This window comes from Anomaloglossus baeobatrachus, chromosome 8, assembly GCF_048569485.1.
Source record: "Anomaloglossus baeobatrachus isolate aAnoBae1 chromosome 8, aAnoBae1.hap1, whole genome shotgun sequence".
Lineage (NCBI taxonomy): Eukaryota > Metazoa > Chordata > Amphibia > Anura > Aromobatidae > Anomaloglossus > Anomaloglossus baeobatrachus.
In genome coordinates this window covers 66,730,342-66,752,469 of record NC_134360.1, presented here as the reverse complement: position 1 = coordinate 66,752,469, position 22,128 = coordinate 66,730,342, and the positions used below count along the sequence as shown (strand labels likewise).

General features: G+C 50.8%; 1 protein-coding gene across 1 annotated transcript in view; it reads right to left on the bottom strand.

The window, feature by feature from the left end:
* Nucleotides 1–22,128, bottom strand: part of TMPRSS6 (transmembrane serine protease 6) — a 174,147-nt gene that overhangs the window by 50,704 nt on the left and 101,315 nt on the right. Inside the window, exon 9 of the mRNA XM_075322083.1 lies at nt 14,190–14,302. Coding sequence (XP_075178198.1) covers nt 14,190–14,302 — 113 coding nt within the window. The remainder of the gene's footprint in view (nt 1–14,189; nt 14,303–22,128) is intronic.

Genomic DNA, 22,128 nt, shown 5'->3' with positions numbered 1-22,128 from the left:
GTAGCGATGCCCGCTAAGACTCCAGCTGCGACCCTGAGTGAGACTGCGACAGCAACGCTGATCCAGGCCGCCGCCATGCAGGGCGCGGCCCGCCAAGACCAGGCCGCCGCCATGTCGGGCGCGGCCCGCCAAGACCAGACCGCCGCCATGTCGGGCGCGGCCCGCCAAGACCAGGCCGCCGCCATGCAGGGCGCGGCCCGCCAAGACCAGGCCGCCGCCATGTCAGGCACGGCCCACAAAGACAAGAATGTACCTCTGTTTACCCCGGCCCGCAAGGCCAGAGCAGACACCGCTCCCCAGTCTAAGGAAGTCCCTGCTAGGAAGTCCCTGATAGGAGAGGACCCCGCATACTGGAAGCTGAAGGCTGACCTAGAGGCCCAGTTCCCACAGGAGATGGTGGATCGGTATCTGCTCCCTCCGCACACCCCCAAGGTGACTTCTGCAGTAACCACGCCAAAGAGTCCTCCGCCCGGGCCTGCTGATGAACACCCATCCCCAGCGCTGCCACAAAAGGAGTGCTTAGAAGAACTAAGGGGGAGAGGAGGCCAGGAAGCTGAGGAGCTGACTCCGGAGCCATCAGCAGCGGATTCATGCCCCGAGCCAGAGATGCTGCCGTATTCCCGCTGGGATGAAGAGGAAGAGTTGCCCAGAAACCTCACCTGGGGGCCTGCAGGCAGTGAAGTAACAGCCCAGCAGAATCCAGCCCGTAGGACACGGCGCCGGAGCAGAACCAAGCTTTCCCCTGCACCGCAGTCTCCAGAGCAGAAAAACGAAGTCATGGCCAGAGACTTGGAAGAGAAACGGTTCCTGAGAAGGGCCAAATCCCAGGTTAGAGGCCCACTTTGTCGGGGAGTTGTGGAAGATTTCAGCTTGAAGAGTGGATATGGTTTCATAGTTGCACCTGGCATGAAAGAAGGCATCTTTGTTAACAGAAGAGACGTTAGAGCCCATTTGCCCAGAGGACATCCAGGAAGGAACCTACAGATGGGAGATTCAGTGGAATTCACCATGCACCAAGGAGAAAGAGGATGGTATGCATTGGATGTTACACCATGTTCCCGCAATCCCTACAGTGAACCTGCTGTCTCAACAGAAAAAGAAACAGATACAGAAAAAGAAACAGATACAGAAGAAGAAAGAAAAGACAGAGATGGAGAAAGCAACAGGTGCCGCAGCCCTACAGGCCCAAGCCCTGGTGAAGAGGAATCTGCATAAAGTAAAGTACAGCAAGTTACCAGTTTGACAAGTTTTGACCAGTTTGCAACGTTTATAAGTTTAAGCATGTGCCCACATGAACTAATGTGAGAAACCCATAAACCTTAAGGCTATGAACTGGCTATAGCCACAAACTCTCGCAGTGTACATAGTTACCCCAGGGGTACCACCACCAGAGCCAGCCTGTTTAGGGGCTTGGCTCGCCTGCAACCAGGGAGCACGTCCGTTTATGGGGCCTTGGCTCGCCTGCAACCAGAGAGCATGCCTGTTTATGGGGCCTGGCTCTCCACCACAAAGAGGGTACCTGGTCAGCACCAACTGTGGAGGCCGCCTCTGCATCCTGCCAGAAGAGGCTGAAGGCGCGGCTCCACCAGGCCAGGTATACCCTGAAACCACCAGCCCATGAAAGCCGCCTCTACATCCTGCCAGAAGTGGCTGAAGGCGCGGCCAACGTGAAAGGGTTTTGGGTGGGTTAACGGACTTGTGGGTGGAGGGTGGTGATGTATGGTACCTGGTGGTTTTAAAACGTTTTACCATGTTTTAATGTTTTATGCATTTTAAAATGTTGTCTTGCAGCCCGAGGACGTGCTGGTGATAACTAAGGGGGAATGTGGCGCCCCTGACCTGGTCAGGCACCACTGAGTACTGCACCCATGCTGGGGACAGTACAACACAGGTAATCCAGAAGGCTGACCGAGGTGTGACTACACAGGCGCATAGTGATCAGGTCTCACACATGTACCTTTGAGAGGACCCCTGGGGATCCCAGGAGGGGGCAAAGCCTTCACCTCCACTGGAAGAGTGGAGGGGGCGAAGCCTCCATCTCCAATCAAGGGGTGTGGTGGAGAGCCTGGTTGCTAGGCGGCGTAGGCAGGCACAAAAGGGAAAAGAGAAAGAGGAGTAACAGTCTGAAGCAGAGTGTGGAGGAGTGAGGAGCATAGAAGTGGAGCTCAGACAGGAGCAGCAGTGAAGGTCCCAGGAGTGAGCCGGTTTAGTGCAGAGTCCAGGGAGAGCAGACGTCAGGAGCAGACCCCTGGAGCTGTTGCAGTCTAACAGCGTCCGCGCAGTGACTACCGACGGGGGAGAACGGTCACCTGGTAGTGCTGCCTGAACACCACACACAGCTGGAGAGAGAGCCGCGTAGTGGAAAGTACGGAGACTGTCAGGGAGTACCAGGCCCAAACGGGCGGCAGATCCCGGTGCGGGGATAGATCCACCTTTCCTTGCTAAACCTGCCGGTGTGGGGCCCTCAAAGCCCACGCCACAACACCACAAAAGCCGCAGCCACGTAGCCACAGTTAGGGCCCATAGTTCACAGGAGGCAAGCAGCTGGAGTGATCTGGTCCAGGCGACAAGCAAACGGCAAACAGACGAGGGGAGCAGCTACTTCCCTGGGTGACCCCCATAGGGACTAAAAGTCGGGGTTACCACAAACCACAGAAGGGCTAAGGAAGGCGAGTCGGTAGCCACCCTCATCAGTCAGCCTGAAGGAGACCTGGTTCCAGCCTGGTTCATCCCAGCTACGCCCGGGTTACTCACCCTGCCATCAACAGTGAGTAAAACCCCTGAAAGACATTCTGCTTGTGTGGAGTTATTCTGCGCCTTGTGGTTCTACACACCTACACAGGGCCCTGGGGCTTGCCTCACTCTCAGGAGGCTATTACAACTGACTGCACCCACCATCAGCCCCAGGCGTCCCTCAACCTGCAGTGGCGGTCCCCACTGACCGCAATTCTGAGAGTGGCGTCACGACAATCCTAGAAGAAGATCTCCTACCTGTGACAGGATCCAGCTGAGTGGAGTCCCTGAAGGTAATGCACCGACACTGCACTTGTGGGGCTTCACAGTGATTGTATACAGCTCTGGAAAAAATTAAGAGACCACTGCAAAATTGTCAGTTTTTCAGATTTTTCTCTTTATAGGTATATTTTTGAGTAAATGGCAGCTGGGGTGAAGTGCACAGCAAGAACAGTTCGTAACAGCCTCCTAGAGGCAGGGCTCAAGTCATGTCAAGCTAGAAAAAAACCTTTCATCAATGAGAAGCAAAAGGAAAAGCAGGCTGAAGTTTGCCAAAGACCATAAGAATTGGACCATAGAGGACTGGAGTAAGGTAATCTTCTCTGATGAGTCTAATTTTCAGCTTTGCCCAACACCTGGTCGTCTAATGGTTAGACGGAGACCTGGAGAGGCATACAAGCCACAGTGTCTTGCAACCACTGTAAAATTTTGTGGAGGATCGGGGATGATCTGGGGATGCTTCAGCAAGGCTTGAATTGGGCAGATTAAACTTTGCAAAGGATGTATGACTTAAGCCGCTGTGAGGTAGCGGCGTTGCTTGGGCAAAAACGTGAGGCAGCAGCGTGTTCACACCAACAGTCTATTTATTGTTGTAGCATAAATAGATCCAATTTCCTACAATCAAAGTCTCTTCCGGATCACAGCCGGTGCATTTAGACAAATCCTTGGTATAAAAAGTCTTGTTACCTTAGGACCCCGTTAACCGCAGGGGTCTTGTTAAGGTTCTCCTAGGCTCACACTCTTGGCCTGTGTTCACTCCACACAGAGCCAGCTCAGCTCACACAGCATGTGGTAGCTTCATCAAGCCTGGCTCTCAACTGAGACACACCCTGCTGTGCTCTGCATGATTTAAACGAAAATGCCGGACATGAGGATTGCTACAAAACCTGGACTGGGAGGAGGGATCTGTCTCCCTGTTACCCTTTGTGCTATACTCCCCGTAATAGCTATAGCAAACTCAGAGGGTTTCCAGACACATTCTGGGGGACACATAGCGGTCTTCAAATATTACCCCTGTCACTGCTTCACACCGCATACAAAGTTATCCTGGAAAAACAGTTGCTTCATTCTGCTCAGGAAATGTTCCCCAACTCTGAAGACTGTTTTTGCAGCAGGACAATGCGCCATGCCACACAGCTAGGTCAATCAATGTGTGGATGAAGGACAACCACATCAAAACCCTGTTATGGCCATCCCAATCTCCAGACCTGAACCCCATTGAGAACCTCTGGAGTATAATCAAGAGGAAGATGGAACTTCTTACATTTTTGCACCAGGAGTGTCATAAGGTCACCCAAAAGCAGTGTGACAGACTGGTGGAAAGCAGCCAAGGCACATGAAAACTGGGATTAAAAATCATGGTTACTCCACAAAATATTGATTTCTGAACTCTTCCTGAGATAAAACATTATTAGTATTGTTGTTTGTAAATGATTATCAACTTGTTTTCCTTGCATTATTTGAGGTCTGAAAGCAATGCATACGTTGTCAGTAGTTTATGGAATAAAATAACAATTTAGATTTCACTCAAAAATATACCTATAAAGAGAAAAATCAGAAAAACTGAAAATGTTGCAGTGGTCTCTTAATTTTTGCCAGAGCTGTAATGTATATATATATATATATATATATATATATATATATATATATATATATATATATATATATATATACACACACACACACACATATATATATTATATATATATATATATATATATACATATAGACACTGTACATATGTAGTATACACTGTGTATATATATATATATATATATATATATATGAGACAAAAAAGACCAGACACAATTTTCGCGAGTTGGGCTCTGCATGCCACCACATTGGATTTGAAATGAAACCTCTACAACAGAATTCAAGTGCAGATTGTAACGTTTAATTTGAAGGTTTGAACAAAAATATCTGATAGAAATTGTAGGAATTGTACACATTTCTTGACGCATCTATAAGGGATAGGCAGGTTAACAGGTTCTACACCCCCATACCATATTTACTTAAATAAAGACGATAACTACGACTTTATTGCAAGGAATGGCCACAGCTTTTATTTAACCGTATATATGTATACCAAACTCGTGGCTCAACATGCCACCCATTGTTAAACATAACCTTTATACATATATACCCTTATAACCAAAAACCACCGATAGATCCATCCGAGAGGGAAACAACCATCATTCTTAACCCCCCGGCCGTAAACCTCCAACCGGCCCAGAGGACCACCTCGGCCGTGACCAACCGGCCCAAGGTGAGGGGTAATAACGTTCCATCGTTAATTACCCCCACCCAGAACCTGCAGGACCTCCGCCTACAAGTTCCCATCCACTCCGAAGCCACTCCCCTTGAGCGACTTCGTACCAACAAACCGACTGTCGGTACTCCCAACCTCTCAGACGGACCTATCCCCCCGCCACAGACCGGCCAAGTGACACCCTTACTTGGCCCGGGCCCCCCACACCCCAAGTGCTTGCTCCAGGCCATCCCTCAAACCCAGCATCCATAAATCCAGACCCACATCGGTCAGGTGAACCCCATCTCCTCTTAGGTACTGTTCCGTGGACTCCTCCAATTCTCTATGCCGCACCACCAACCCACCATTCCGTGCCACAAACCTGCCAATTGCCCGGTTCAGCTTACTCCGAGCCCTATTAATACGGTCCACCGACCTACCAAAACGCCACTGCGTCCGAGCTATGATGTCCGACCAAACGATCACAATGCCCGGGAACGCCCTCCACAAATGTAACAGGTCCAACTTTATGTCCCTTTTCAATTCCCTTGCTGACCTTACTCCCAAATCATTCCCACCCACGTGTAAAATTAACACATCCGGGTCACGATCCATACGGCTATAATAAGCCACCTCTGGGCGCACCCTACCCCAGGTCATGCCCCGAATTCCCAGCCACTTTACTCGGGCCTCCGTCACCGACACTCCAAGCTGCCGACCATCGCGACGCACATCCGCCCGCAACGCTCCCCAATACACGTAGGAGTGCCTGAGGATCCACACAAGGCATGGCCCTACAAAATATAAACACCACGAATAAAACAGCAACAGCCAATAAAAATGTCACATACCAGCATCAAAACGCAAAACAGGAATTCCCCACCCCCGAATCATCATCTGACCAAATGAGGCCTAATGTACAAGCGAAACCTGGAAGACTCCCACCTCCCAATCCGCCGGATACAATCCTCACTCAAACCCCACCTGGCGGCTTCCGTTGCCGCCCCAATCCGGAAGGAGTGAGACCCGTACTCACTTGGCTCCTCCCCCACCCGTGCTAAGGCCGTCTTCAGCACCGCAATGAATTGGTAACGCGACAAGGCCAATCCGTCCGCATGCCGCAGGAAAACGCCAGGGTAACCTCCGCGCACCTTTAAAAACTCCGAAACCTGTACCACCGGGCACAGTTGGTGTCCCGGTAACGCAAACAATACCACTAAGCGCCCCCGCCCCCTCTGATCCGTCTTCGAAAAACGAAGCCGACATTCCACTCTATCCTCCCCCAGCATTACATCCTCCATCATCAGACCACCCATTGCTTGCTTAGTCGGGCTGACCAATTCACCAATGCGAAAGGCACCAAAAAACGCCAATACAAAAGCTACCGAAAACAACACCCTCTCAAAAGGAGACGAACACAATTCCCCCAAACATCCCACTAAACGCCCCAACAAAGGCAATGACACCAGCCGCCTCATGTCACGCGACTGGGCCCCTTTCCGAAAACCCTTCATTGCCTGCCGCACCAGAAAATCCTTAGTCGCGTCCCGGACCCCTTGCATCTGAAACAAGAAGGCCAATGCCGCCAACTTGCCACCCATCACCGAAACGGACCGACCTGCCGAAAAATCCCCACTAATTAACATCAGGACCCCCAACACTCGGCCTTTGTAACCCGACTCCATGAAGTCCCTTCTTTCCAACTCTGCCCATTCCTTCCACACCGCCTGATATCGGCACCAAGTAGCCTCAGACACCGATCTCCTAATCCCCTCAAAAGCTACACCGATGCCAGGTCCCACAGCCCGTCCGGGCAAGGTTCTCCATCCGCGTCCGCTCCCGGCACCAGCTTCCTGAACCTGCAAAACTGAAACCGTGATAGCGCGTCAGCCACCTCGTTTCGAATCCCTGGCACGTGCCGAGCCACCACGCAAATGTTCAACTCCAAACAACGCAACACCAAGTGCCTTAAATACCCCACAACCAGCGGGGATTTTGCCGACAGCGCATTGATGGAATGCACCACCGCCATGTTGTCACAATGCATGCAAACCCTTCTTCCGGAAAAAACGGGGCCCCATAACTCCACTGCTACAATGATGGGAAACAATTCCAGCAGCGCCAAATTCCTCACCAGACCTGCTTCCACCCAAAGCTTTGGCCATTTTCCAACACACCAGTGCGTCTGAAAAATTGCCCCAAAACCTGTCGCTCCCGCCGCATCAGTATACAACTCCAACTGGCTATTGGACAAAGCCTTGCTCATCCAAAGGGTCCGACCGTTGTACCGGTCCAAAAACTTCTCCCAAACCAACAAATCCCCCTTCATCACTTTTGTCACTCTGACAAAGTGATTCGGAGCTCTTACCCCCGCGGTTGCACTTGCCAGCCTCCTATTAAATATCCGCCCCATCGGCATAATGCGACAAGCGAAATTCAATTTCCCGAGCACTGACTGCAACTCCCGCAACCGCACCTTCTTGGCCTGATACAAAAACCGCACCGACGCCTTCAAATCCAGAAGCTTCCCCTCAGGCAATCGGCATTCCATTGCCAGTGTATCAATTTCAATACCTAAAAAACATAGAGCCGTCACCGGCCCTTCTGTTTTTTCTTTTGCCAACGGAATACCCAGGCTCCGCGCAATCCGCTCTAACGTAAACAACAACAAGGAGCAAACCGAAGAGCCCGCCGGACCCACGCAAAAGAAGTCATCCAAATAGTGAATCACTGAATGGACCCCTGCCACGTCTTTGACTACCCATTCCACAAAGGTACTGAATGCCTCAAAATGAGCACACGAAATGGAACAGCCCATCGGCAGGCAGCGATCCACATAGTATTCCCCATCCCACATACACCCTAAGAGATGAAGACTCTCTGGATGCACCGGAAGTAAACGAAAAGCTGCTTCCACATCCGCCTTTGCCATCAGGGCCCCCCGCCCGGCAGCCCTTACCAGCTCCAATGCCTTATCAAAGGATACATAAGAAACTGCCGACAACTCTGGTGATATCCCATCATTCACCGACAATCCCGCCGGATAAGATAAATGATGGATGAGCCGAAATTTGTTCGGCTCCTTCTTAGGCACCACCCCAAGGGGGGAAATCCTTAAATTGGAGAATGGCGGGTCCTGGAATGGACCCGCCATCCTCCCCAACTCCACCTCCTTTTGCAGCTTTTCCTTCACCACCGCCGGATGTTCTTTTGCGGACCTCAAATTCCCCGGGCGAAACACCGGCGCCTCAGATTCAAACGGAATCCGAAAACCTTCCGTAAAACCACGTGCCAACAATTCCGCCGCTCTAACATCCGGGTACCTATTTAGATAGGGAAGCATCGCCTCTACCCTCACTGGCGTCCTCCCTTTTTCCAGACCCCTCCCCCGTCTTTCCTTTTCCTTTCTTAAAGCACCTGGCCAGGGAGTGAGAACCTCCACATCCGGAACACTCATGTTTGAAACGACATGAGGCCCCGAACTTACACTGGCCCTCGTTATATTGCCAACAAGCCCCCCTTTTCTGTCCAGCCGGGGACCCGCCGCTCGCACCCGGGCTCCCGGCACCACCTCGAAAGGGCTGAGCCGGAGCCGTCATTAGCCGCATCCACAAAGAAATATCTTTGTGTCCCCACTGAACACCAGGCCGCAGAGCCTTCCGTTGCCGGAAGTGCTCGTCATATCTTAACCACCCTAATCCGCCGTATACTCTATACGCCTCCCCTATCGCGTCCATATAACCAAATAGGGCGGAACAATGCTCCGGCTCCTTTTCCCCAATCACGCTGGCCAAGATCGCAAAGGCCTGCAGCCAATTGGTAAACGTGCTCGGGATCAACCTATACCTCCGTTTTTCCTCGTCCTCCTTCTCCTTTTTTGTATCACTGGGCTTCACCTTATCCAAATTAAACTTCTCCAAGGGAAGCAGGGAAAAAATTTCCACATACTCCCCTTTCCAAATCTTGTCCCTCACTTCCTTTTTTAAATGAACCCCTAACTGACCTTCAAAACACACATAAATTTCACTCCGCGCCCTATCATCCAACCGCACAACCTCATCCTCTTTCTCTTTTTCCTTTTCCGCCTCCTTACTCACACCCACGTCAGCCGCCCCACCGGCCGCCTGTCCCGCACCTACCGCCGCGGTAGTGTCCCGCGCCGCAACCTCACGCACCGGCGCCTCTGTCTGCACCACCTCCGAGGGGCCAACCCACGCCCCCACCGGAGCCCCAGGCCCAATCCGACTACCCCGTTCCGCCGACAAACCCTGCAACACCCCCAAAAGCTGCCCCCAAAACTCCGGGCCCGGTAGACCAGATTGACCGACCGCACTCGCCCCTTGCGTAACACTTCCCGCGGAGGAACCCCCTCCCCCGCCCGCACTACCCACAGCATTAAACATTTCTGTCGTTCGCTCACCAGGCTGCCGTTGCACCGACGTCGGCACAGCCGTGCCCCGATCATCCTGCTGTCGCTCCGTCCGACCTGTCGCTGCCATCGACTCTTCATCCCCTCCGGAGTCCGAACTGCCGCTGCAGGCCACAGGGGGGACCAGCGAGGGGACAGCCCGCACCTGGCGGCCGTCGACCCCCACGGTCACTGCACCCCGCTCCTCCGGGCGCCTCCTGCTGGACCTCAGTCTCTTGGCACGACGTGGCGCCGCACCGCCGTCCATCCCTGCTGGCCTCCGGTATCCTTGCTGCGCCGCTGCTGCGTCCTCCCTGCTCATTGGGCTCCCTCCCTGCCGACTGCGAGACCGCCGTCCCGCCTCTGACAAACGCCGGGAACCCCCCCCCAGCACGATCCTCGCCGGAGGGGACCGTAATCCGGGACCGCACCATGCCCGCCGGGCCACCGCACTCTTCTCCCGCTCGTCTCTGCCCGCCGCCGCACTCCACCTCCACTACCCGTCCTGAGTCGCTCCCCTGCCGTCTGCAGGGAGTCTCCACCGCCAATCCGATACGCTGGGCTCCACCCCCGGCCCGCACATCACCGGGGGTTGCCGCTACTCCGTGTAATACTATTGTATGTACTGAGGATTTCGATTGCGTCAGGGCAATGACAACCAGAGACGAGTTCTTGGTGCAAGATGTTTATAATATGCAACCAGCAATATGTACAGAAACAGAACAAAAACACAGTATAACATAAACACAGGAAATACCTTCCAGGATCGGAGCGAAGGGGAATTCCCAGGGCCACGCACCGGACTCCCCCAGGGAGACCACCAAGAGCGAACCCCTATACAGGGACTGTCTGGCAATCACCCCAGAAGGCCTAAATGCGCAGCAGCCGGGACACAAAAGGGCAATAGGTAAGTCCAAAAATGTCCGTACGGTATGAGTCCAGAGCGGTTTAAGAAACGGAAGGAACCGGGCAGAAGTACCGACCAAAGACGGCAAACGGAGTCCGGGCACAGCTAGATGAGACCAGATGAAGTCCAGAGTCGGTGTAGGTTGTTTTTCAAGCGGATCCAAATAACAATCAGGCACCAAGAGCAGCAGGGCAGGAGCACACAGGAAACAGTATACTCAGGCACTGGACTAAGCTTTAGGGGCGGCTTTTATGCAGATGGACAGGAAGTAGGGCAACAGAACAGAAAACTCCATGTTAACAAAGGGCAAGCTCTTTCAAAAGAAAACTGGAAAACCCGGAACTCTGACACTCCGCTCCGGGACCTTGCAGGCCGCGGACCGGAAGTAGGCCTCGCCGAAGCTCCGCCCACCTCCGACCCGCGGGATCTCCGGCGAGGATTCCTCCCGGCAGCCGGCAGCTCCACTACAGCAGACGCGGGGCTCCCTCGTGCCGGAGGGTCCCCGAAGGGGCTCCTTGATCTCCTGCTCCCCCCTCCGCTGGGGGAGTAGCGCACCGGCGGCCGTGACCGCTGAGCACGTAGCACAGGCCCGGGCGCAGGAGCAGCAGGAATCACCGCTCCATCACCACAGACCGCCGCTAGCTGATCCCGCAGTACGTCCGCACCCAGGACCTCAGCAGCCCCACGCACTAAATCCATTAAAGCGGCCAGGTCAGCCATCGCAGTGGGCTGCAGCACAGACGTCCTGGGGCACAAAGTTCAAGCGACGAAAGGGGAGGTAACACATTTTACATTCTTTTTATACCTCAAACTACGCCCCCACCCCTTCCTTGCTCTCCACCAATCCCCCCTCCAGTACCAACCACCAATCCCATGCCCCCATCTACCTCCCTCATCCCCAACCAAAAACCTTTAACTCCTTACTACCCTGCACCCTCCCGATCGTCATGGGCCTGCTCACCCCTATGGGGCTCACTGCCCTTTTTTACAAACACTCCACATTTTAGGAGGTCGAAAGGAATTGGACAAATAAACCAAACCCAAACAAAATATTTTTATTTTCAATATTTTGTTGCGAATCCTTTCGAGGCAATCACTGCCTTAAGTCTGGAACCCATGGACATCACCAAACGCTGGGTTTCCTCCTTCTTAATGCTTTGCCAGGCCTTTACAGCCGCAGCCTTCAGGTCTTGCTTGTTTGTGGGTCTTTCCGTCTTCAGTCTCTATTTGAGCAAGTGACATACATGCTCAATTGGGTTAAGATCTGGTGATTGACTTGGCCATTGCAGAATGTTCCACTTTTTTGCACTCATGAACTCCTGGGTAGCTTTGGCTGTATGCTTGGGGTCATTGTCCATCTGTACTATGAAGCACCGTCCGATCAACTTTGCGGGATTTGGCTGAATCTGGGCTGAAAGTATATCCCAGTACACTTCAGAATTCATCCGGCTACTCTTGTCTGCTGTTACGTCATCAATAAATACAAGTGACCCAGTGCCATTGAAAGCCATGCATGCCCATGCCATCACGTTGCCTCCACCATGTTTTACAGAGGATGTGGTGTGCCTTGGATCATGTGCTGTTCCCTTTCTTCTCCAAACTTTTTTCTTCCCATCATTCTGATACAGGTTGATCTTTGTCTCATCTGTCCATAGAATACTTTTCCAGAACTGAGCTGGCTTCATGAGGTGTTTTTCAGCAAATTTAACTCTGGCCTGTCTATTTTTGGAATTGATGAATGGTTTGCATCTAGATGTGAACCCTTTGTATTTACTTTCATGGAGTCTTCTCTTTACTGTTGACTTAGAGACAGATACACCTACTTCACTGAGAGTGTTCTGGACTTCAGTTGATGTTGTGAACGGGTTCTTCTTCACTAAAGAAAGTATGCGGCGATCATCCACCACTGTTGTCATCCGTGGACGCCCAGGCCTTTTTGAGTTCCCAAGCTCACCAGTCAATTCCTTTTTTCTCAGAATGTACCCGACTGTTGATTTTGCTACTCCAAGCATGTCTGCTATCTCTCTGATGGATTTTTTCTTTTTTTTCAGCCTCAGGATGTTCTGCTTCACCTCAATTGAGAGTTCCTTAGACCGCATGTTGTCTGGTCACAGCAACAGCTTCCAAATGCAAAACCACACACCTGTAATCAACCCCAGACCTTTTAACTACTTCATTGATTACACACATAACTCTGCTGCATACAGACAGACACACACAACTCTGCTGCATACATACAGACAGACACACACACACAACTCTGCTGCATACATAGAGACACACACAACTCTGCTGCATACATAGAGACACACACAACTCTGCTGCATACAAAAAGACACACACAACTCTGCTGCATACATACAGACAGACACACACAACTCTGCTGCATACATACAGACACACACAACTCTGCTGCATAAATACAGACACACACAGCTCTACTGCATACATACAGACACACACAACTCTGCTGCATACATATAGACAGACACACGCAACTCTGCTGCATACATACAGACACACACAGCTCTATTGCATACATACAGACACACACAACTCTGCTGCGCATATACACACACTCGGCTCTTGTGGGCCCACACATGCTGCTCTTGGGGGCACACACATGTGGCTCCGGGGGGCCAGCACATATGGCTCGGGTGGGGCGGGGCAGGGCATACACCTGGGGGGGGAGGGAGAAGCCCATAAAGCTCACTGGGGCCCATAAACCGGGTGGCTGGGAGGGAACATACAGGTCGAGTGGGGGGGCGGGATGTGGCACATACCGCTCAGTCACGGAGGAGAGGGGGCCCACACAGAGCTGGAGGGAAGAACTGTGCTGAGGGTCGCTGGCTGGCACTGCACCTCCTTCATCTGTGAGACTGAGCAAGCCGCACGGTAGCTCCGCCCAGAGATGAAGCTCAAACCAGGAGGATGCTGTGGTTCGCATGCCTTAAAGGGACGGCAGCCACAGTTTCCTGCCGGGGACTGCGGTTTTCGGAACTCGGCCCGGGGGCAGCAGAACTGAAGGCGAGTGGCCAAAATGCCGCCCCCTGATAAGTGCCGCCCAGGGCGGACCGCCCCCTCCGCCCCCCCTTTGCTATGCCACTGTGTGCACAATAGCCTTGGGCTATGTGCGCACGCTTCTGATTTAACACGGATTTTACCCCGGATTTGCCACGGATTTGCTGCAGAAAATGTGTCTAACATTTCTGCAGTCAATCCCCAGCAAAACCTATGGGTATAAAAAAATGCTGTGCGCACACTGCGTTTTTTTATACCTGCGGATTTACCCGCGGAATTTCCGCTGGTGAATTAATGTGCATGTCACTTCTTTTCCGCAGGTACCTGCGGTTTTTGCCATAGAGAATGGTAAAAACCCGCAGGGACCAACCTGTGGAAAAACTGCGGCAAATCCGCACCAAACCGCGGCAAAACCGCATGCTGATTTCGTTGCGGTTTTGGTGCGGTTTTTAACGGGATTGCGGGATTCTTTCACAGGGTCCGGTTTTTCCTTAAGAAAAAGTCATTTTCTAGTGCGCACATGGCCGTAAAGTAAAGAAAGGCACATACTGTACGCAGCAGCAAAATAATACCGCTCTAACTCCTTTACTCACTGTTATGTTCCAGGTGCAATATGGATATGGTGGGTAGTAGAAGGGATAATACGGTGTCCTCAGGTGACCCTGGACATGGAATCCTTCCTTCAATATGATGCCCTCTTCACAGGCTGGTAACAGAAATAAATGTCCAAATTTTCCATTACAGAACAGAACATATCAATAAATGTAACTCAATACCAAAAACTACTTTGCTCAGAGATATAATTATGTTACAGAAATGACATCAACAATTTGCCTGAACATGAGCCTCTTGTTGCATTCTCCGGTAATATCACTATAGTTGGTACTATTAAACAGAAAAAGCAAAGGTGGGGAGAGGGAAATGGTTAAAGGGTGTAAAGTGCATCCTGATACGGGGTCTACATTTAGGGAACAATTTTTTATTGCTTCAGTTGATTTAAAATGATAAACTAAAGAAACTTTTTGAATAGTTTCGATTAAATACAGTCTACTTTTGTGTCTACAGCTCTTATGCAGATCTATGCAGACACCAGTTGCGTCGCTATCATCAAAGATCCGCGGCTCCGACCCCAAACTACTTGCCCTGGATCTTCTGTGACCGCCGCATTGAAGGGTGTCAGCGCCACCGCAACGCCTACATCAATCTGTCCCATGATAGAAAAGGCTCCATGCTCTGTCTCTGCCCATCTTTTAAAGGGAACCAAACATCAGGATTTTGGTATATAAGGTGCAGCCAGTGCAGTGTTGGCACTATCAGGCACAGGCTGTACATACCATTAGTGGGCAGCTCGGATGTTTAGGCTTTGAAATCCAAGTTTGTGAAGTTTAAAAATTCATCTTTTTGACTGACAGTTGCATCTCTGCTAATAATATCCGAGCGGGTTATGCACATTGATTCCCGCCCCCCTTCCCCTCGCCGCCTGTTCCTCCCTCTCTCTGGCTCTATGCAAATTTTCCTATTCAGTAACATGGTGTCGGAGTTGGTGCCTGCGCATAGTGCTTATCTCCGGCGCCATGTTTCTGTAGCCCGCATTATCTAGTCTTGTACATGAGAGGGCGGCGCATGTGCCCTAGCTTCTTCAGATCTCTTTGTGACCGTGGGAGCGCGTGCGGTCACAACAGGACTGGAGAACAGCCGATCTTACCGATTAGCTGCAGCAGACAATGTCGTAGCAGACGTCTGATGGCTTTAATAGCAGCTCTGATTGGTTGCTATAGGAACAAAAGACATTGTAGGTATAAGGCTATGTGCACACAGTGCGTTTTTCTCGGCATTTTTGCGCGTTTTTCGGGTGCGTTTTTGGCCTCAAAACTGCATGACTTTGCTTCCCCAGCAAAGTCTATGAGTTTTCATTTTTGCTGTCCCCACACAGCGTTTTTTTTCAGCTGCGTTTTTGTGGTGACCACAAAAGCGCAGCATGTCAATTATTCCCGCGTTTTTCACTGCGCTTTTCATCCATTGAGTTCAATGGGATGTTGAAAGACGCAATGAGAAACGCAAATAGCTGCGTTTTGGTGCGTTTTGGTGCGCTTCTAAGACCAAAAACGCAGCTATAAACGCAGGAGGTGGGTAGTAAAGTGACGTGTACAGGAAGAGGATTCCTTCTGTCAGTATATACAGAAGCATGAATCCTCCCGGTACCGTCACCGCCGCTTCCACCTCCCGTCCTGTGCATGTATGCTGCTGTGCGGCGCCATGTCTGGGCGGGAGGTGGAAGCGGCTGCGAAAACAAAAGTTAACAGTAGAAAAAGAAAACAAAAGTTATACTCACCTGTCTGCAGCCTCCCGGTGCCATGCCCGCTCCCATCTCCTCTCACGGTATCGCCACCCCCGCTCCGGCTGTGTGCAGACGGCTGGGAAAGCTCCAATGGATGCAGGACCTGGCGATGGATCACCTGATGCAGTCACCTGACGCATCAGGTGATCGTAAGTATCGCGGTGATGCGGGCGCCCGGCCGGTATCAGCTGATCCTGCCGTCAGGAGACTTCATCCCTGATTACCGGCAGCTGCTGCAGCGATCGGACGGGATCAGACTCCCGCCCCATCGCTGCAGGAGCTGCCGGTAATCAGCACATAAGTGAGTATTATTTTTTTTTTTTGCACCGATGCATCTGCTGATTGTATAATCGGCTTTTATACAATCAGCTGATGTGTGATGGGATTCAGGCACTTGATCCTGACACATCATCTGATCGCTTTGCCTTCCAGCAAACCGATCAGATGATATTGGATCCGGATTGGACGGCGCGGGACCCTGACCCAGGATGACTGCGGAGGGGGGGTTCTTTATTTCAATAAAGATGGAGTCACTAATTGTGTTGTGTTTTATTTCTAATAAAAATATTTTTCTGTGTGTTGTGTTTTTTTTTATCTTTACTAGAAATTCATGGTGGCCATGTCTAATATTGGCGTGACACCATCAATTTCGGGCTTAGGGCTAGCTGATAATATACAGCTAGCCCTAACTCCATTATTATTACCCAGCTAGCCACCCGGCTTCAGGGCAGCTGGAAGAGTTGGATACAGCGCCAGAAGATGGCGCTTCTATGAAAGCGCCATTTTCTGGGGTGGCTGCGGGACTGCAATTCACAGCGGGGGTGCCCAGAAAGCATGGGCACCCTGCACTGTGGATTCCAATCCCCAGCTGCCTAGTTGTACCCGGCTGGACTCAAAAATTGGGCGAAGCTCACGTCATTTGTTTTTTAAATTATTTCATGAAATTCATGAAATAATTTAAAAAAAAAGGGCTTCCCTATATTTTTGGTTCCCAGCCGGGTACAAATAGGCAGCTGGGGGTTGGGGGCAGCCCGTACCTGCCTGCTGTACCCGGCTAGCATACAAAAATATGGCGAAGCCCACGTCATTTTTTTTGTTTGGGGGGGCAAAGAAATACTGCATACAGTCCTGGAAGGAGGATGCTGAGCCTTGTAGTTCGACAGCTGCTGTCTGCTCTCCTGCATACACCATTGGATGGAGGATGCTGAGCCTTGTAGTTCTGCAGCTGTCTGCTCTTCTGCATACACTAGTGGAGAATGAAGAACACATTGAAGAAGGAAATGACATCAGACCTTTTTTTTTGTTCACTGATAAAAAACGCATAAAGACGCAGTGAGCAAAAACGCAGCAAAAAAACGCACCAAATCGCGGCAAAACGCGTGCGTTTTTTGCCGCGTTTGTTCGACGCAGGTGCGTTTTTGTGCGTTTTTAGCGGCCAAAAACGCACAAAAACGCAGCGTCAAAAAGACGCACTGTGTGCACATAGCCTATCTCTGTCTCTTTCTGACTCTCTCAGATAGAGACAGACAGACAGATGGTGAAAGAGATAGATGGGGAAAAAGACAGACAGGTGCAGACGAGGAAAGAGACAGACGGCAAAAGAGACAGACCTGGAAAGAGACAGACCTGGAAAAAGACAGACCTGGAAAGAGACAGATGGGGAAAGTGACAGACGGGGAAAGAGACAGACGGGGAAAGAGACAGACCTGAAAAGAGACAGACCTGGAAAGAGACAGATGGGGAAAGAGACAGACCTGGAAAGAGACAGTCCTGGAAAGAGACAGTCCTGGAAAGAGACAGACCTGGAAAGGGACAGACCTGGAAAGAGACAGACCTGGAAAGAGACAGATGGGGAAAGAGACAGATGGGGAAAGAGACAGACCTGGCAAGAGACAGACCTGGAAAGGGACAGACTTGGAAATGGAAAGACTTGGAAAGAGACAGAAGGGGAAAGAGACAGACAAAGACAGACCTGGAAAGAGACAGACCTGGAAAGAGACAGACCTAGAAAGAGACAGACCTAGAAAGTGACAGACGGGGAAAGAGACAGACGGGGAAAGAGACAGACGGGAAAGAGACAGACCTGGAAAGAGACAGACCTGGAAAGAGACAGACCCAGAAAGAGACAGACCTGAAAAGAGACAGACGGGGAAAGAGACAGACAAAGAGACAGACAAAGACAGACCTGGAAAGAGACAGACCTGGAAAGAGACAGACCTAGAAAGAGACAGACGGGGAAAGAGACAGATGGGGAAAGAGACAGACCTGGAAAGACACAGATGGGGAAAGAGACAGACGGGGAAAGAGAGAGATAGACAGACACAGATATAGAGACAGACACAGAGATAGCGAGACAAACAGACACAGACACACAGAGATAGAGACAGATAGACTGATACAAAGACAGACGGAGATAGAAATAGACAGACAGAGACATACACACAGACAGACAAGGAAAGAGACAGACAGACAGCGACACACAGACAGAGACTGGGAAAGAGACAGAGAGACAGTTACTATCCGGGCAACGCCCGGGTACTACAGCTAGTAAAGTATATAAAAGGTTGTAGTGGCCATCATACTATATATAGGAGGAAGTGGGGGTCATATGAAAATATATAAGAGATGTGGGAAGTGGGGGCCATATTAAGTGGATTAGAGGTTGTGGGGGCCATTCTACTATATATAGGGGGAAGTGGGGCCATAATAAACCATTTTAGAGATTGTGGCTGCCATCATACAACATATAGGCAGCTGTGTGGGGCCATTAACCCCTTCATGCCTCTTGACCTACAGTTACGTCAAAAGTTGTGTCTCTGCCTTTGATCCGGGCTTGCATGCCGCAGGTGGATCAGAGCTCTGCCTGTGGCTGTTAACCGCTTAAATCCTGCTAAATGTATCCTTTACATTAGATGGGGATGAGACCACATTTTTATATAGTTTCCGGTCTTTTTCAGTTTTTCAAGTTGCAATAGAATAGGCAGCTTTTTACACAAGATTACTAGTGTGAGATATGGAATGTCTCAACGAGGAAGCATATTGTTCTAGTTTAGGGTCAAGTATAAATTTTATTGATGACTATAAAGGCAAATCTGTGTAAGTGCAAAAATAAACTTGTTCAGCAGAAATAACCTTGTTTTATAAGGGGTCACGAAATGTGAACTGAACAGGTTCTTCTGGTGCGCACTTAATCTGACATAGTAGAATGCACTGTGCAATCTGTATTCCTGAAATGTTGTTATAACAAGCTGTTCTGGATTGGACATCAGTCGTTTACTTGACTCTGTGCTCCTACATTACAAGGGTGTGCCAAGTATTTCTCCTCCAGCTCTTCTTACTCCCTTGAGGAGAGGGGCAATATTTAGGTGAGTTGTCTCCAGGAGTATAGCACAGTACAATACTCAGGCATCTCCACCTTCAGGGGTAATCCTGAGGACAGGGATTAGCCTAGAGAGCCCTAGCTTGAGGGACAGCTCAGCAGTACACTGTCTCTGCTACCTAACCATCACTGGCGTGGCAATACAATTATATGGAACATTCAAGTATACATTTTATCTGTATGAACATGGTTCCTTGACCACTTTTGACCCTGCAATGAACAAGAAAAGTATTTTCTATGTCTCCATGTGACCTGTGCTTTGTGTAAAAGAGCCTGGCTGATTGGCCCAAGTTATTTGTGTGGCTAAAGAGGGTGTTACACGCAGTGCTATCACTAGTGATATCGCTGGTGAAAGCACCCGCCCCCGTCGTTTGTGCGTCACGGGCAAATCGCTGCCCGTGGTGCACAAAATTGTTTGGAGCCGTCACACAGACTTACCTGCCTAGCGACGTCACTGTTGCCGGCGAACCGCCTCCTTTCTAAGGGGGCGGTTCGTGCAGCGTCACAGCGGCGTCACTAAGCGGCCGCCCAATAGAAGAGGAGGGGCAGAGATGAGCGGGACGTAACATCCCGTCCACCTCCTTCCTTCCACATTGCCGGTGGCCGCAGGTAAGCCGTACTTCGTCATTCCCAAGGTGTCACACGTAGCGATGTGTGCTGCCTCGAGAACGACGAACAACCTGCATGCTCAACAATCAACGATTTTTTAAAAATGAACGACGTGTCAACGAAGGACGATAAAGTGAGTATTTTCCATCGTTAACAGTCGCTCCTTGCTGTCACACGCAACGACGTCGCTAACGATGCCGAATGTGCATCACGGAATCCATGACCCCGGAGATATATCGTTAGATACGTCGTTGCGTGTAACGGGGCCTTAAGTCAGACCCCTTCTCTGTTACAACTGATGCACAGACAGAGAATGGAGCTGACTTATTGAAATGAGCCATCAGCCAGCCCCCTTTACACACAGCACTAAGAGGTATCAAGACAAAAAACTCTCTATAGTGTTGATCAAAGAGCCAGAAGTGCAGAACCATGTTGATTTAAAAAAAAAAATACTAGTTAAAGCCCCATGTACGTCAGATAACTATTGTCCAAACAGTAGCTATCTCCCCTAAATCCCCAATGCACAGGACCACTCGTATGCCCAATACACCGGAACAGTAAGAGGCCCCACATACAAAGGGTTGTTGGCTATGCCCATCAATATTGATAATTTGGCTGCCGGTAGTCTAATGTGTATGGGGGCTTTAAGGCTCTGTTCACATGAACGTTTGTGAGGTCCACTTGTCAGTTCTATTTTAGCAAACAAACTAAAAGAATTAATGGCTAAAACAGGTCTGGTACATTTCTAAAAGAAACGGAAGCAGTGGGTCTGTCATGGCGACTCCAGACATTTCCCATTGCAGAGTCTAGCAGGCAACCTCATGCTTCTTAGTTGCTCAGCAAGAATCAGATGTCGACTGTTTTGTGCTTTCTGGTCTTCGGTTTAGCAGGAGTTAATTCCTGCTAGCTGATGAATGGCTTCTGGAGTCACACGTTGCTGACGTCCTATCACAGCTGCCTCCGCCATTTAAAGGATAGTGGAACCTAGCCTCCCATGCCAAAGATAGCTTTAGCTTTGCTCCAGCAATGCCGGTCTTTGTACATGGTGATCCAGTTGTTGGTGAAGTGTTGTATGCTATTTGGTGTGCTGTGGAAATTTCCTTGTTGTCTGCTTATTTCCTGTCTGTACTTTATTTCTCCCAGAGCAGGTATTGTCTTTCCCCCTGTGTGTGCTTGCAGTGAGTTTGAGTCTTTGTTTTCCCCTGTCTGTAGGTATTTGTGGGATTTTTTACTCTGGTCCCAGCCTTCCCCAGGGGTTGGGGAAAAGGGGGTGTTAATGTGAAGCCCCACCGGTGCTGTATCAGTGCATACCTTCAGGGACTCCACGTAGCTGGTGCTGGTCACAGGTAGGGAATCTTCAGTGTTTGATCGTGACGCCACTCTCAGTATTTGCGGTCAGAGGGGACCGCCACTGCAGGTTAGAGGACGCCTGGGGCTGATGGTGGGTGCAGTCGGGTGTAGTAGCCTCCTGAGAGTGAGGCAAGCCCCAGGGCCCTTTGTAAAGCTGTAGTACCACAAGTCGCAGAATGACCACACACAGGCAGAGTGTCTTTCAGGGTTTTTACTCACTTCAGGTGGCAGGGTGAGTAACCCGGGCGTAGCTGGGATGAACCAGGTGGGAACCAGGTATCCTTCCGGCTGACTGTATGAGGGTGACTACAAACTCGCCTTCCTTAGCCCTTGGTGGTTTGGGGTGACCCCGACTTTGAGTCCCTATGGGGGTCACCCAGGGAAGATGCTCCAAGCCTCTCTCCCCTTCTTGTTTTGCCGTGTGCTTGTTCCCCGGGCCAGGCCACTCCAGCCTCTTGCCTCCTGTGACCTATGGGCCCTACTTGCGGTTACGTGGCTGCGGCTTTTGGTTGTTGTGGTGTGGGCTGTAAGAGCCCCACACCGGCAGGTTTAGCAGGGAAAGGTGAATCTATCCTCGCTTCGGGATCTGCCGCCCGGTTGGGCCTGGTGCTCTCTAGAAGTCTCCTTACTTCCCACTCCGTGCACTCTCTAGCTGAAGCTGGCTTTCAGGCAGCACTTCTAGTTGACCGTTCTCCCCCGTCTGTAGCCACTGCGCGGGCGCTGTTAGACAGCATCAGCCCCACAGGTCTGCTCCTCACTGAGCCCTCTGGAGTTCTGCTCTAACTGACTCACTGCTCCTCCTCTCCTGTTCTTGCCTACGCCACCTAGCAACCAAACTCTCTTACCACACCCCTTG